Below are 17,859 nucleotides of genomic sequence, written 5' to 3'. Positions count from 1 at the left end.
CCTACCAAGTCCATACCAATTCGGGTGAAGGGCACATCGATGATGGGTAGTGGTATTAGAGGGCTGGGGGGTGGTCGTTGGGGAGACGTTCTCTGGCAGATGTCACATGCCTGGCAATACCTCTTTACTTCCCCGTCTAGCCCCGGCCAATGGAAACGGTCGCGGATCCTTTTCACCGTGTTGGCCGCTCCCAGATGTCCAGCCATCGGGTGGGTATGTGCCAGTTCTAAGACCGTCTCCCTCTTGGTCCTCGGGACGACCAATAGTGTCTTCTTTTCCCCCCGCCTCTCTGCGACACAGTACAGCAGACCATTTTCCACAATAAAATGTGGGAGGGGGTGAGGGCTGGGAAGTCGCTCATTACCTTCAATGATCCGTACTTGCGGCCAGCAGTGTTTGAGCGTTTCATCTTCCCTCTGTGCTCTACCAAAATCGCCTCCTGCGGTTATCTGTTGAAACAGATCAAAGTATAAATTAGCAGAAATTGATGACTCACCCCCTCTATCGCTCTCGGTGGTCATCAGCGCTGGTTTGCGGTCCCGATGAGCCCGTGACTTGTTCTTCTTCTTTGGACGAGCCGATAGAGCGTGGTGGTGAGTGAGGAGTTCATCGAACCCCGGCCAGTCTCTGCCCAGTAGGAGGGGCACAGGAAGATCTGGAACAACCCCGACTTCGATGCGCCAGCTGCCTGGTTTCGCCGCGATGGTCACTCTTCGGGCGGGTACGTGGCGGGTATCACCGTGTACACACGTGATTGGAATAAGACTTTTACTTTCCTGGCGGTATTTCAAAGTCTTCGGGTGAACCAGAGTGATGGCGCTTCCTGTGTCTAAGGTGGCCGTTTGTGTTTTTCCCTCTAGCTGGACTTTATGGGTGGGAGCCTCGGGAGGGATATTGCGGTGTACCGCGCACCCTGCTGTCCAGGCCGGGGTCGAGTGCGTCGTCGGCTCGGTGGGCATCGGCTCGTCCATCGGGCTGGGGACCGCTGGTCTGCCGCCTGGTCGCGCTGTGCCCTCCACCGGTCGCCAAGGTGCACTTACCCTCCGGGGTGGCAGAGCCGCTCTCTCCCCGTTATCTCGGGCGATGTGAGCTTCAGCCAGCTCGATCGCCTCCACCAGGGTGGCCAGTGACTCAGGATTTCGCATGCTGGTGAGTGTTCGCAAACGTCGGGGTAACGCACGCATCATCTTCTCGATGATCACCTTCTCAGCGACCTGGACCGCCGAGGGATCTCCTCCCAATAACCATAGCCTTCCCAGGCGAGAAAGTTGAGCTGCTTGAGTTCTCACTGGTTGCTTCTCGTCGTAAGACCACTGGGAAAACTGTTGGGCTGCGCTGATTGTGGATAGCCCCATTCTGGCTAATATTTCCTTTTTTAACGCTTTGTAATCTTCATTTTTAGGTGTCTCTAGTGAGAAATATGCTCGTTGCGCTTCTCCTGTGAGAAACGGAGCCAACATTCTCGCCCAGTTTTCTTTTGGCCAGCCTTCTCTCTCGGCAATAACCTCAAAGGTATGTAAATAAGCGTCAATATCATCCAGGTCGCTGAGTTTAGTGAGATGATGATGCGCACTCACTTCGGGAGTCGGATGGTGTCTGGCCGCCTGGCGGAGCTGCTGTTCCAGTCGATCCTGTCTGGCTGTAAGCTGCTCAGAGATGGAATTCTGTTTACTGGAGATCTCCGCTAGGTGGAGCAGTACCTCTTCCAAAGACATGGCGACGGGATGTTGACAGCCGAGCAAGAGGAAGCGTGGGAGAGAGAGAGAGCGGATGCCTGTCTGTAACAAACACAGAGAAAAATTCAGCGGTTATTTTCTACTTAATGGTGAGTGTTTCTTCTGAATTTTTCCCTCTGCAATGCCCGCATTCTCCACCAGTTGTAGCGAGGCAGAGGGAAAACACAAACACCGTAGATAATGTTACAAACAATGCCCCGGAGGGTGCCTTTATTTACAAGTGATATTGGGGTGAAAGAGTGCTCTTCTTAAAGGTGCGTGCTCAAGTGCTCCGGGGAGATGGTGAAGGCTGGTGAGAAGTAGAGTGTTGGATCGGTCACGAGCTGGACTCGGCTGTGGGAGAGACAGAGAGAGACAAGCGTTAGCGCAGGGAGTCATGTCAAATGAAGCTCAACTCTTCCTGTGTGGGGCTGGCTTATATCTCTCCCTGGCTGATGAGGTCCAGCTGTGAGCGATCCGGGGTTGATGAATGATCCAGCTGGTGTGGATTTGTGCCCAGGGCGACGTGGTATTACTTGACTCGCTACACTTTATTTAAATAATCTACACGGTTCATTCTAATTATTAATAAATTATTAATAAATCAACTGTTTTGATTGAATTTTCTTGTCATTTATTTCTCATTTGCTGCATATGTTATTAATTCGAGGATATTAATATGTTACATATTTTATACAAAACCAAAAATGCAGCCTGAACTTGAGAGAGGGGGGAGAGTGCAGCTGTGTGCAGATTGCGCCTAAATAGCATGAAAATAAGAGAAATGGTGGATCTCTTATTTTGTGGATCTTATGTTAATTATCTTTTATTTCAACAACATTTTTATAAACTTTAACCCATTGAAATGAAACGGTGTATAACAGTGTCATAATAGATTAAAAATATTGTTAAAAATCACATTATTTTGTATCACATCTATGTGCCGTATGTAAAGGATGTGTTTCAATCCGGCTACCACTGCAAGTATGTTTTAAACCTGTGGGAAGCACTGTCTACATACAGTATGTATTTAATATCTAAATATAAATAAACATTTTCTCAGATATATGCATGCATGTGTGTATTTATATATACTACAGTACATAATAAATATATACAGTACACACACTTAAATTATGTCAAAACAAACTTCTATTTTGGATGTGATTAATTGTAATGAATTTTTGCCTAGCACTACTTATAATTATTTTATTTTATTTTATTTTATTTGATTTGATTTTTTATTTTTTAATTTGTAATTTTTAACTTTTAATTTTTAATTTTTTAATTTTTTTTAACTAGAACACGTTTTGTAGATCACTTCATTTTGTTTCTGTTTTATTTGATTATTTTTAAATATAAATAAATTTTATTGTGTTTTCTGTGTGTAAACAGTTGAAACTTTGCACTTTTTGTAATTCATTTATTTATTTATTTATTTTTAAATTTTTATTTGCTTTGTTTTAATTTATTGCTTTGCAAGCTTTGACCTTTCTGACAACTACATTTAGCTATATTGCTGCAGTTTTTATGCCTATGCTGCTTATTTACTGTTACTATCACATATCAACATATTTCATATTGTGTCCAGTGGCTCCTGCATCCCGTCCCGTTTCCAGAATCCTCCTCAGTCTCTGGTCCTGAAAGAGGGTCAGGCTTCTTCTGTCGCAGAGCCGATTCTGGCTTCAGCCCCTGACCCATCTCTGTATGCCGACCGACCCATGACCTCCACACCGCCGACCGCAACGGATAATACTGAACACGTGCTTCTGGACACTAGTCAGGTAAACACTGGGACTCATTTTGATTACAAAATGAAAAAAAAATTAAATAAATAAAATAAAAAAACAATAATAATCATAATAATACAATTAATAATAATAATAATAATAATAATAATAAAATTAATGACAGATACAAAACTATCTACAAAATATATTGTTGTTATTATTATTATTATTGCAGATATGTTATCTGTTTTTGCACTTAAACCTTTTCATGCATTAATACTTGCTTTTTCTAAAAGTCAGTGTTTTACTTCTGTCAAATGAACTATTTCCCACATCTAATTAGTCATGTGTTGTAGTTTGTCCTTCAACTATACACTCACCGGCCACTTTATTAGGTACACTTTACTTGTACTGGGTTGGACTCCCTTTTGCCTTCAGAACTGCCCTAATCCTTCCTGACATAGATTCAACAAGGTACTGGAAGTTTTTTCCTTGGAGATTTTGGTCCATATTAACAGGATAGCATCACACAGTTGCTGCAGATTTGTCAGCTGCACATCCATAATGCGATTCTCCCGTTCCACCACATCCCAAAGGTGCTCTGTTGGATTGAAACCAGTCTGAGATGATTCGCACTTTATGACATGGAGCGTTATCCTGTTGGAAGTAGCCACCAGAATATGGATACACTGTCATAAAGGGATGGACATGGTTAGCAACAATACTCAGGAAGACTGTGGTGTTGACACAATGCCCAATGTGTTCTAATAGGCCCAAAGTGTGCCGCCTGAACCATTAATACAAGGCAGGATGTATCCATGCTTTCATGTTTTTAATGCCAAATTCTGCCCATCCGCCTTAGGATTCGTTGTGATGTGCATTCGGAGATGCTCTTCTGCATACCTCAGTTGTAATAAGTGGTTGTTTGAGTCTCTGTTGCCTGTCTATCAGTTAGAACCTGGCCATTCTCCTCTGACCTCTGGCATCAACAAGGCATTTGCGCCCACAGAACTGCCGCTCACTGGATATTTTCTCTTTTTCGGTCCATTCTCTGTAAACCCTAGAGTGTGTGAAAATCTTAGTTCATTAGCAGATCAGACCACCCCGGTCGGCACCAACAACCATACCATGATCAAAGCCTCTTAATTCAGCTTTCTTCCCCATTCTGATGCTCGGTTTGAACTACAGCAAATCGTCTTGACCATGTCTACATGTCTAAATGCATTGAGTTGCTTCCATATGATTGGCTGATTAGAAATGTGCGCTAACGAGCAGTTGGACAGGTGTACCTAATAAAGTGTATTTGAATGCTAATAAAAAAGCAGGTCTGCAAGTCCTCATATCTGCTTTATTTCCCAGAACGCTGTGGTGTATTCGACGCGTGTTCATGCTCTGGGACGTTACGTGTTCATCCTGCATTACCATCAGCCCCTGCATCCAACGTACAACGTCCAGGTCTTCATCAACGGAGGTCGCATATGGCAGGGTAAACAAACACACATAAACATCTTCTGTTTTAGCTCTGTAAATGCTTTATTTATTAACACTTAAACCACCTGCTGTGGTTGTAAACCTAAAAAATATTACCTATGCACACAACTACTGTTTGGATATGATTAAAAAAATTGATTAAGTCACTGTATTATGCTAATGTCTTTACAAAGTAGTTACGGGAGTCAGATTATGCTGAGTTAACCCAGAATGAAGCACGTAGTCAAGATATCAATCAGGCTCTCGTTTGAAAAACAGCCAGTTCTAGTGTTTAAAGTCGCTTTTTATTTCAGGAAATGTCAACGCATCCTTTTGTCCTCATGGTTATGGCTGCCGCAGTGTTGTAATGTCAGAGAATCAGATCATCCTGGATGTGACGGATCATGAGGTGATCTTGACGCTGCGTGTGCCTGACAGGAAGACACTGTGGCTGGTGAGCGAGTTTGTGTAGTTTATTTCGGCCAGGGGTGTCCAAACTCGATGCTGGAGGGCCGGTGTCCTGCTGAGTTTAGCTCAAACTTGCTTCAACACATCTGCCAGGAAGTTTCTAGTATATCCAGCAGGAGCTTGATTAGATGATTCAGGTGTGTTTGATTAGGCTTGGAGTTAAACTCTCCAGGATACTGGCCCTTCAGGACTAAGTGTGGACACCCCTGGTTTTGGTGATATGAATTCTTTGTTCAGCATTGAAATTAACTTGCTTTGCGCTTATGTTTTAGGACTATGTGCTGGTGGTGCCAGAGGGCAGTTACAGCTCCAGCTTTCTGTCCGAGGAGCTGCTGGATAAATCTTACGATTTCATCAGTAACTGTGGACAAAACAGCTTTTACATCAAGTATGTTATTCAGTGTGGGAAATGCACCATAAATATTTGAAATGGTTGTAAATTTATATAGTATAAAGTAAGCTGAATTGTGGATATTCAAATTCTGGTAAAACTTAACAATACATTACTGAAAAAAAAACAGCTTAAACCAGCATATGCTGGTTGGCTGGTTTTAGCTGGTTGACCAGGCTGGTTTTATAGGGGTTACAGCCATTTCCAGGCTGGTTTCCAGCCATTTCCACCCTGGTCTTAGCTGGTCAGGTTGGGAGATGACCAGCTAAAACCAGCTTGACCAGCCTAGCCAGGCTGGGAGCCCAGCCAAAACCAGCTATGTCCACCTTAAACCAGGCTGGTCAAGCATATTTTAGCTGGATTTAGCTGGTCATTTTCCAGCCTGACGATCTAAGACCAGGCTGGAAATAGCTGGAAACCAGCCTGGAATTGGCCAAACCCCCACTAAAACCAGGCTGGTCTACCAACTTAAACCAGCCAACCAGCCTTGGCTGGATTAAGCTGGATTTTTCAGCAGGGTAAGGTTGTGTTAGTTAATGTGTTTAGTAACATGAACAAACAATGAACAAAACATTCATTACAGTATACCTTTATGATAGTTTATGTTAGGTAATGAAAATAAAGTCATTTATTGTTAGTTCGTTAACTTGCAGTGCATTAACTAATGTTAACAAGCATTAATTTAGATGTCAATATGGTGGTATTAATAAATGCTGTTGAAGTATTGCTCATAATTAGTTCATGCTAGTAAATACTAGTGGTGGGCCGTTATCGGCATTAATGTGCTGCGTCCTGTAATGTCCTGTAATTTTGGGTGACTTTAACTGCAGTTTCACTTTAACTCGTGAACATTTCATTCATATCCCCGTGACAAACTGGGGTATTAAAACAAATAAGGAGTAAGAACTGGTGAGACTGTTATGGAATTTAATAACGCATGCCAAACGGAAAGAAAAAACTTCCGCATTTTCCAGTGTGTGTAAGTGTGTGTGTGCGGTCCTTTACTGACAAGTCGCGTGTGTGGATCTTGTCGGAAAATATTGCTTAAAAGACCTACATGACTGTAATAGTTTGATTGCTGTGTTTATTTCAATAATGCCACTAATATATGCAAACTAATGCATGTATTAATTCCATTTCTGTTTAGTTCAGTTATGACTTTAGTCAGATTAAGGTGATCAAAAATCACTGTTTCAAGCTTATGTAGGCCTACAGTTCAAAATTCATGTTTAACTGAATAAACAGTTAGTAAACGCAAATACATCTTATTGAACATTTATTTTCATCAACAATTATCATAGTAGAACAGCTTCTCAAGCAGTTGCATTTTGGAAACAGGAGATGAGCCCCTGATCTAATGCGCCACCTGGCTTGAGAAACCCGTTCTCAAAGAATTACTTTTAGTCATTATTTAGGTAGCATACATATTCTGAATGCCTTCAGCCGAATTCAAATGAGCCATTTTAATCTAGATTCATTAAAAAAATACTATTAAATGTGTTTAATATAAATTAACATAAATTACATTTTAAATAATACAATAACAAGTTAATTTAGTTTTCGAAATGTTGTCTTTAGGTCATCATTAACCAATCATTTGGTATCATAATGTACACTATGAAAAATAAATATTTATTTTGAACCAAATTTTTACCAAAATTGTAATTAAACTAAAAATGCTACAAATGCCTTTCTTATAACAGTTTTCTCATATATATTTTTTTCAGTTTGATTAATTTATTAAAATGTGAACATACAGGGAAAAAAACAAATAATATGGAAAAACAAATGATACCAATACATGGGGAGAAAAAAAAGAATCTTGTATCAAATATAGTTTGCAAATACCATTCACATGTGTAATATAATACATAATAATACTTAACATCACGTCTTTCTCTTGTCAGCCCTTCCTCAGCGTCTGCGTTCTGCCTGAGCTCTGCCGTATCTCTGTCTTCCTTCTTCAATAACGGCGCTGTACCCTGCGGCTGTCATGAAGTGGGTGCCGAGAGTGACACCTGCGAGTCTTTCGGTGGACAGTGCAGATGCAGACCCAATGTGATCGGCCGAGACTGTTCCCAGTGTGCCACGGGATACTACGGCTTCCCCAACTGCAGACGTGAGTGTCTCCAAACACACTTTGATATGAGGGATTGATGAACCGATGACTGAAATTGTTGTCTCATTCTCTCTCCAGCATGTAACTGTGGTTCGCGTCTGTGTGAGCCTGTGACGGGCGAATGCATTTGTCCACCACGGACCCTTCAGCCAGACTGTGTAACCTGCGAGCCCCAGACGTTTGGCTGCCATCCTCTGGTGGGCTGTGAGATGTGTAACTGCTCCAGGCCTGGAGTTACGTCGATGGACATCAGTTGTGACACAAACAACGGGCAATGCAGGTACGGTATAGAAGCGTACTCATGGAGTTGACTTCCTTTTAAATTACACATGAAATCAAAACTGACACATTGATGTTGTTAGCTGTCATTTACTATATTGACAGCTCACAACATATTGATGTTGTTAGCTGACATTGTTTGCCCTTGTAATCTTTCGTTAAAATATGAAAATGCATTTTCTTTGAGCTAAATTCTTCAGATTTGGTTTGTTTGAGTTGTTGGACGTGGTTAACATACTTAACCACATCCTCCAACTGTCCGTTTTAACGACAAACAGAAAGGGCAAGAATGAGGTGTCTATTAGGTTGTAATAACACTTCCGAAACCCTTTCCCAATCTTTCAGAATGAAATGCCTACTTTTCTACATCCAATCAGCTTGCAGTAGAAAAGAACAAGCCACGCCCACTGTTTTCTCATTTAGTATTCCATTTTTCAAAGTGCTGCGTCACAATATGACAAACAAAATGGCCGATTCATGCGGACTTTAAAGGATTGGATTGATTCAGTGTGTTAATTTGTTTTTTTAACATCTACATAGACGGTATGAGGCTTAGGTAAGTTAAAAAAATCTCCAGAAATGGTTTATTTTAGCTAAGAGTGAGTGAGCTATCTTTATGCCTACAGTGTAACCCAGTTTGTTGTGGAGGAAACGTGGACTGAATTAAAATTATAATTACAAATCGAACTGACAGATGTTTTTAGAGTTGTATTTTTGAAGCTTTAACGTATATGAAAACACAGGCAGAAATTTAATATTAATCTCTGCATAAACAGATGTTTAAGAAAGTGTATTGCTGCTCTTTCACTTTAGTGGCAGTGAGAGCTGAGTGATATGACATAATGCATAAACATGCATTAAACACTTACATTTAGCAGTCTACGTGTGTTTGTTGCCTCATTACAAACATATGCAACAAATTTGATTTGTATAATATGCGACAATATACACATTAAACTAAAGATACAGTTAAACAGACCTGATGGCTCTTCAGTGGGGCGCTGAATGCATTTAGAATCTGTTTTTCTGGCGATGAGCTTTGAGTTGAGATCCATGACTGGTTGTATTATCTGAAAGCTGTTTTCAGCCATATCCATGGTAAGTTTAATATTGTCACGGTCACCAGTGGTCTAACCACCATAGATAGCTGGAAAACATTCACATCCACATGAACTACAAATCTGCCATGGTATGGACTACAGATCCAACACACACACTCACTCACAGCTGAAGCTGCTTTTGGACTGATTACTGCACTGTAAATACAGCACACTAACACACAGTTGTTGCAAAGTCTTGTTATCTGTTAAAGTGACATTACAACGCATTTCCTTTGTCTTGTTTGCCTTATTTTGATCCTCGCCTTGTGTATCTATTTAGCCCTGTCTGCCGCAAGCATTCTGACCACTCACCTGTTACTTTGACTATGTTTCTGGATTGCCTGCATGTTGACCATTGCTTTCCTGACCAATCTAACAAACCTGCATCTGGATCCTCACCTCCGTTGTCAGTGTCACATCCCCATTACAGAACACTGTGTGTGTTTGTGTAGTCCAAGTAATCAGTAAAAAAGCAGCTTCAGCTGTGAGTGTTTAATCAATGGTGACTTGGAGCAGGTAAGTGTGTGTGTTGCATGACTGGATCTGTAGTCCATAACATGGCAGATTTGTAGTTCATGTGGATTTTCCAGCGATCTATAGTGGTTAGATCACTGGTGACTAGGGGTGTAACGATACACTCAGCTCACGATACGATGTGTATCACGATGTAATGTTCATGATTCGATATGTATCACGATATTTGGAATAAAAATTTTTAATTAAACTGAAATGCAAATTTTACCAAGTAAACAATTTTTTTATGTATTTCTTTTGTTTCAACTTGTTAAACTGAACCTCCTTTAAGAAAATAAATTAACAGGCCTGTCTCTGGAAAATAAAACCATTTAAAAACTTCTTAAAAATATTATTGAAATGACAGAGACAAAATTAAGGAACAATTTAAGTAAAGGTGCAAAAAAATAAGCTTTCTATTCAATTGAATTTAACAGTAAGAGCTTAAGGCTTTGCTTGGTCACTTGCGTTTTTTGTGTGTGCAAAAAAAAAATCCACATTTCCAGGTATTTAATTCATATTTAATTAAATTCATTTAGAGATATCTCTAATTACAATTGTGACTAGTCAAAACTCATTTAGAGATATCTGCAAATATTTTTCAATGGAAGTCATTGGAGGAATATGACTAGTCATAATATATTTGCAGATATCTCCAATCTGATTTCGTACTAGTACAATTGTAATTGCAGATATCTCTAATTGTCATTCTGACTAGTCGAATTATAATTATGACTAGTCAAAATATAATTAGAGATATCTCTAAATATATTTATGGATAGTCAGAACAAAGGTTTAAATGCTAAAACGGGTTGCCATACGCGCCCGTCTATCATAGTCCGCCCTCTGTAGTAACAGCTCTCGGTCAGCTCAGGTCATGTGTGATTTTGCGGCGGGAACATTATATGAAGACAGAATGATATTTTAGGGTGAATTGTACCTTATAAATACAGTATGTGACTCTTTCAACACCATTAGGAGGTATCCCTGTCGCTGTGCAAAGTATGTAAATCACTGTGAAGACTTTAAAATTTAGGATGTTTGACCCAGTATGCGTGTCAAAAAGCGGACGAGTCTAAAGCAATGACTGTACAACCGAAATGTTGCCAGACGTCTGATTTTGAGAGGATGGGCCATCCTCTATTTCAACTCCACTCATCTTGGTCTGCTAACATTACTGCTGCTGCAATCTGAACTCACGTGTGACAGCAGGTGGAACGTAGCTCACGTGCAAACAGCTCAACTAATAAGAGAACACGGACGTCATATCGTAATAAAATCGTCATAACGCCACGATGCATATTGTGACATTTTTGTATCGCGATAAATCGTTACACCCCTACTGGTGACCGTGACAAATATAAGCCTAGATAGACTTAAAATAAGGGGGAAAATAATCATTGTTGTCATTACACCAGGCAAGCATGTGGCCAATCTATTATTAATGATCCTGCGTGCAATGTCTGATTTTAGTGGTAAATTACTTTCAGCAAGAACTCAAGGTGAACTAATCAAACAACATGGGAATAGTTTTTTCCTAGATGATTAAGTGAAATGAAGATTGTGCTTAATTTTTGTTTAAAATAAAAAAATAACATAACAAAACAACATATTACCAATATACAGGCCAGTGAAAATAGATCCGTTGTAATTTGTTACTTAGTTCTTTAGTTTAGAGAAGAAATTCTTGGAGTTTGTGAGACTAAACGTGTCTTGAGTGTTTGAAGTCAGGTCGTTTGGATTGAAATGGAGTCAATGGACTGTTTACAACTGAGCTTTTACGCCTGAGCCAAACCTTTCTTCTGTGAAGCGCTGCCTGATGGACTGATATTATTAACCACTGTGTCTGGTTATAACAATACTGTCTATATAAGGATTAACTGCAGGAATTCCAGAGGTATTTATTTTTAGGACTCTTTATTTCGGCCCACTGGCTGACACACCATCCCCTCATTAGGCAGCGTTTCAAATCCACAGGGAGGTGGATTTGAGCTCTACTGACTGTGAGGAAATGTCATACATTATAACTGTTCATGCGTCATCTATTGACGTCACTTTCATTTCAACTATAACTGGATAAATGGTAAATAACTAGGGCAGTTTTTTTTAGATATAATTTGTAAACCAAAAGTAAGGGCAAAGCCAACAACTTAAGTACCTAATGTCTATTGGGTCTTTATGTGCAGTAAGTTTGAACAATTCATCAAAACATTGTTATATTTCACTTATGATAAAATAGCCAGCACGAGCTACAGGCATCCAATCATCATAGAGTGTCAGTTGATCTGTATGTACTTTATTTAATCTGCATCATACCAAATTACATCACTCTCCCCTCAGGTGCAGGAACAACATTGTTGGCCGTCAGTGTGACAGGTGTTCTCCAGGTTTCTATGGTTACCCCAACTGCAGGCCATGTAACTGCAATGAGGCGGGAACTGAGATGAATGTTTGCGACTCCTTCACTGGACGCTGTCTGTGCAAGGTGTCTTTTCCTCTCCTTCTGCCCCATTATTTTTTATGTCTGTTTTCACTCAGACAATTGATCATCTTTGTTATATATTGATGTTTGGTCTCTTTCAGGAAAATGTGGAAGGCCCTCGCTGTGACCAGTGCAAACTGGGAACGTTTCATCTGGACCCCACTAATGCTAAAGGCTGCACCAAGTGCTTTTGCTTTGGAGCCACTGATCGCTGCCACAGCTCTGACAAACGCCGAAGTGAGGTACACTTAAAAATGATATGTCAAGGAAATCAGTCATTGTTATACCATTGTGCTTTACAATCTTTTAGTACACAAATGTTTCATTTGCTTACTGTAGCAGCAACACAAAATTATGCATAATTAGATGCAGCTTGATCCTCAACTTCATTGATAAGTAACTAATGTATCTGTTGATGTAACTGATATGCTAACAATCTTGGTTCCAATCTGGAGGACACGACCCCCATTAGGGCTCAACTAGGGCAGTGCGATTTAGGGAAAACATCTAATGCAATTGTTTTGACAGATATTGCGATGGCGATTTGATTTGTGATTTAATTTTGTAGTCAAGTTTCAGCTCAATAATCTGTAAGCTGTGGCAACGATTCTGCGGCAGCTCTTAAAAATGACCTGTTTGGTGTCTGTGACTTTAAAACCAAAATATTTTCATATTTTCAATGCTGTTTTTCTTTGATATTAATTAGTCTATTAATGCTTCTAAAGTGGCAGATGCCATTATCCCAACTGTCCACGTTTTCCTGTTTGTGTGTGTCCCGCATAGTCCGGTTGTGGAATTCTGATTAGGCTGAACGAAAATGTGCTCACTTAATTGGCTAGTAAGATTGTCACACACAGACGGCAGTCACTCATTTGCTCTGAGTTGGATACATTACATAATACATACATATTTCATAATGCAGCCTCTTGCGATTTTATCTAATCACTAATTGTGATTGTGATTCGATTAATCCCAGCTCTAGGGTCAACAAAGCTTAAAGAGAGGGCACTAAAATTAAAAATCAAATAGACACAATTTTGATAATAAAATTTATTGTTGATAGTTTGTTTGACCATTTTATTATTATCATTAAAAGTATATTAAATCACATCTACTTGAAATACCTTAGGTAATTACCTTCCAGCACGAGGCATATTTCTTCCAGAATTTCTTCACTACGTTCTGTCAAAATGTGGATTTACATTTTCATTCAGGCTGTTTACAGTTTTTGGTTTTTTTTTTTTTTTTGTTCACACACAGCTTTTAAGCTCTGTTGCAAATATGAAACAAAACAAAACAAAAAACTAATTAAATATCTCAGTACTCATCGCCAGAAAAACAGATTCTAAATGTATTCAGCGCCCCACTGAAGAGCCATCAGGTCTGTTTAACTGTATCTTTAGTGCACATTCAAACCAACATTTGTTAATTCATAATCTGGCCTTCATTGTTAATTGTATTATTTTAATCTTTACACAGTTGTTGCTATTTGGTAACACTTTAAGATAATGGTCCATCAGTTTATGGGTTTACTAAAATGAACAAAGAATTAGTAATACATCTATTGCAGTATTTATTTAATTTTGTTAATGTTAGTTAATGTTATGTATAATGTTCATGTTAACTCACTGTGCATAAACTAATGTTAACAAGCACAGTTTTGGATATTCAATTCCATTAAATTTAATTCACCTTTATTTTTATCGATTTTACAATGTAGATTGTGTCAAATCAGCTTCACATAGAAGACCATAGTGAATTGAAACAGTGTAGTTCAGTTTTCAGAGTTTAAGTACAGTTCAGTTAAGCACAGTTAAGCACAGTTCACCGTGATTTAATAATCACTACCGAGAGTCCGTAGACAGAAGAGCAAATCCATCGTTGAGCAGCTCCACAGATCCCGAACCATGCAAGCCAGTGGCAACAGCGGCGAGGAAAAAAATTTAATTAGGGAAAGTGAAGAATTTAAAAACCTTAAGAGAAACCAAGCTCAGTTGGGCACGAGTATTTCTTCTCCTGCCAAATGTCTTGTGCAGAGCTGCAGTCTAGGCGCCGGAGGCTGGAAAGCTGGACCTCAGCGAAGACTCGTCTGTCCCTTAATAATGCATTAGTTAATGTTGAACTATGATTAATAAATACTTTACTAGATTATTTATACATAGTTAATGTTAGTAAATACATTAACTTACAAAGGACCATTAATTTAAACCAGGGCTATTCAATTAGTTTGTCATATGGCCCGGTTCATGAAAAGCATCTCAAACGAAGAGCCAGAGAGATATAACTTGCTAAATGAGTAATGACAAAACTGCATATAAGAGCCTATATGCTGTATTTGTGCTCAAAGACACTCACGTTGGCTACATGTTAATATATTGTATTTTAAAACTACGTAATATCAGTGCATTGTACAATAGACTTTTTTTTTTTTTTACTAACATTCAAATGTTGTATTTCAGAGCACAACAAAATAAGTGTATTGCTTAAGTAGGCTTCTTCTACATTCAGACACATCCATATGTTATTTTTTTAAACTGCATAACAATTAGTGATGCAACATTATAGATTACATTATACAACATTATAACTCTCACCTTGAGATGTTTTCTACTGCGTGCGCCCAGAAAGACGCAAGCGCATTACTCCGCTTGTGCGCACATATTGTCATTACATTAGAAATAACAAACTTGCAAGTGAAAAAGATGTGATATGGTAACGGCCGCTGCTATAGTTAATCCGGTGTACAAGCTTGGAATTTTAAACTAACGCATAGGTGGCAACTTGTCATAACTTTGTTTAATTTGTTTCGTTCCGAACAGAAATGCGGCTCAGAGAAGCTTTTACGATTTATTTACTGTGACAAATTAAAGCGCAGTTAATAGTGAAATCAGCTAATCGTTGCACCCCTATTAACGATAACAGTGCATTGTACAAAAGGCATTTTCTACAAAACATTTCCAAATGTTTTCGACTGTCTGCACCACTCGCTTATGGTGACTCACACTCTGCGCAACTTCTGCAGCTCGCGCTGTATTGAACAGATGCACGTCACTTCATAACTATAGCGGACGTTTTTCAACTGTACTAAATTTATTTTTGATGTCTTGGTCACACTATTTTATTCGTCTGTCACAATATATTACAGAAAATAACTTAATTTGAGCCTCAGAGAAAAAGAAAAAAAAACTCCTATGCACATGCGCTTGTTACAGAAAGTTCACACATTCACAAACACACACACACACACACACACACACACACACACACACATAAGACACACACACACACACACATAAGACACACACACACACACACACACACACACACATAAGACACACACACACACACACACACACACACACAAAGACGAGGTCTCTTAAAGGAGCCGCACCACATTTTCACTCGTTACAGACACTTGTCATATTTTATTTTAGTGAGCAGGCAGAAGGTTGACTGAGGTTTACACAGCAGAAAAGCGCGTGCTTATACGGGCGTGACATGGAGCCGATCCGCTAATCGCAGCACATTATGACGATGACCAATCAGAGTCATAAAGGCAGGCCTTTCAGAGGAACTAGGAAATATATCAGTCGTTTTCATGTTAGCTAAGTAGCTGTGTATAATCAAAGTGAGATATATGAAAAAATAACATGATTTACTTCAAGTGAAACATGAGCACAGATTGCTTTTCATCTTATAAACACAACCAAGCCTTAAAATTACATTCTGGACCACCCCTTTAAACTTGTTTAAATTGTCTGCTCGGGGTTTTTGAAGGTTCACTAATAATTTTGAATGCACAATTAAAGGTCGTCTGGAAAAAAGATTGAGTCACTGTGTTCACTGATATTTGTGATGCTTTTGTCATAGTACTGCAAATGTTTCCCAAGAACTGGGTCTCAAGCCAAAGTACAATATCATAGTAATCATATCTAACAGGCCCGTGCAGAGACCCTCCAAAGAGCATGTGCAGGATACATTTTTTTAAGAGTGGGGTGTGGGGGGGTGGTGGGGGGGGAATGGTGTTGTTGTTGTCGCGCACGTTCTGATCAGATGTGTTGTCGCGCGCGTACTGTAAAGCGGGGCGGATGGGGGTGGGTTGAGCGCGCGTACTCAAGAGCGGTGTTGTCGCGCGCCTTCTGAAGGGCGGGACGGAGGGTGTGTCGCTTCGCAGGGGCACTTTTGATCATTTTGAAAGGGCACTTTATATCCTAGACTACAAAGGGCATGTGCACTGCACAGGTTGAGCCTAATGTGTGCACGTGCCTGATATCTAATGATCTTCTTGTGAGTTGTCATCACAGGTTACACACAAATACAAACATGCATAGTCATAATAGCATTCAGATGACCTTAGTGAGCTTGTTCCTTCAATGACACCATTTAAAAAGACTCGCATGTTCTGAATCTTTTACTGATTCAAGCAAAGCATTTATAATATGACCCTTAAACTTGAAAATCATTCCCTTCACTGAGTTTTTTTTTGTTGAATGCGTGTAAAAATAAGTGTAATCGCTGACTGCTATACAAATGTACTCATATTTTGCTTTGATCTGCACAGATTATGGACATGGCAGGCTGGGTGCTGCTGAGAAGTGACAGACAGGAAGTGCCTGTGTCCACATATCTGGATCAGGATCTGGTGGAGGCCGATCTGAGCGATGTGCCTGATGTCTCACAGGACCTCCATTGGCATGCTCCTCAGGCTTACCTCGGCGATAAAGTGAGTCCACATTCACATGTTCCTGCTCTCAGCTTATCTACTGTACACCTAGACTTGTCTTATTATGATGTCATGGCAGCTGCTGGGACATATGTTTCAGCCAAGCTTATGGGTTAGCTGTGGTTAGACAGTACGGGGCCAGACAGACAGCTGAGCTGAATCTCCATCAGATAGCTCACATTAAAGCTACAGGAAACAAAAGGGTCAGATAAATGGTTCTATCTGATAACTTGCACACACCTTGTTTGGACTGGTGCTAAATGTTGATGCCGAATGTCAGATTAAACACAGGCTGAGCTGACTTTTGACTAGGCTTTCAGTGCTTTAGACATGCTTGTCTTGACCTGAATTTGTGCTGTCTTTCTCATATGTAGGTGTCTTCATACGGAGGTTATCTGCGCTACCGTTTACATACACAGACGATGCGAGGTGATGCTTTCCTGATGGTCGAAACCATTCGGCCAGACGTTATACTCAAGGTATCAGTTTAACAATTTTGAAAATTGAGTTTATTCTGAATAAAAATAATTTACTAAATTTAAAATTAATTATTTAAACAAATATTACATTCATTTTGAGAGACACAATTGTTTCTGTTTTCAACAAAACGTCCAAACAAAAAATTTGTTCATCTCAGAATCAGTTTTTTAAGCAAATACTTGTTGATTCTTTTATAATGACAATGACTTGCCAAACTTTTAAATGAATCAGTCATTTTGAATAAATAATTTGAATAAATAATGAATAAATAATCATTTTAAATTAATTTAGTTTAAAATAATTTGAATAAATTTAGAATCTGTCTTTCTGACAACAAGCTTTGATGAGTTGAGATCCATGCCTGGTGGCATTATCTGAGAGATCTTTTT

The 17,859-nt window shown here is 39.6% G+C and overlaps 1 protein-coding gene across 4 annotated transcripts in view; it reads left to right on the top strand.

Moving 5' to 3' along the window:
• Positions 1–17,859, top strand: part of lama5 (laminin, alpha 5) — a 206,831-nt gene that overhangs the window by 124,869 nt on the left and 64,103 nt on the right. For all 4 annotated transcript variants that reach the window (XM_073938014.1, XM_073938013.1, XM_073938012.1 and 1 more), the window contains 10 exon segments: positions 3,307–3,499; positions 4,805–4,931; positions 5,230–5,369; positions 5,656–5,771; positions 7,682–7,893; positions 7,972–8,173; positions 12,126–12,270; positions 12,369–12,509; positions 16,829–16,990; positions 17,365–17,469. In XM_073938014.1, the coding sequence (XP_073794115.1) occupies positions 3,307–3,499; positions 4,805–4,931; positions 5,230–5,369; positions 5,656–5,771; positions 7,682–7,893; positions 7,972–8,173; positions 12,126–12,270; positions 12,369–12,509; positions 16,829–16,990; positions 17,365–17,469 (1,543 nt within the window).

Source organism: Danio rerio, chromosome 23 (assembly GCF_049306965.1).
Source record: "Danio rerio strain Tuebingen ecotype United States chromosome 23, GRCz12tu, whole genome shotgun sequence".
Taxonomy (NCBI): domain Eukaryota; kingdom Metazoa; phylum Chordata; class Actinopteri; order Cypriniformes; family Danionidae; genus Danio; species Danio rerio.
This window is presented reverse-complemented; position numbering and strand designations above follow the sequence as displayed.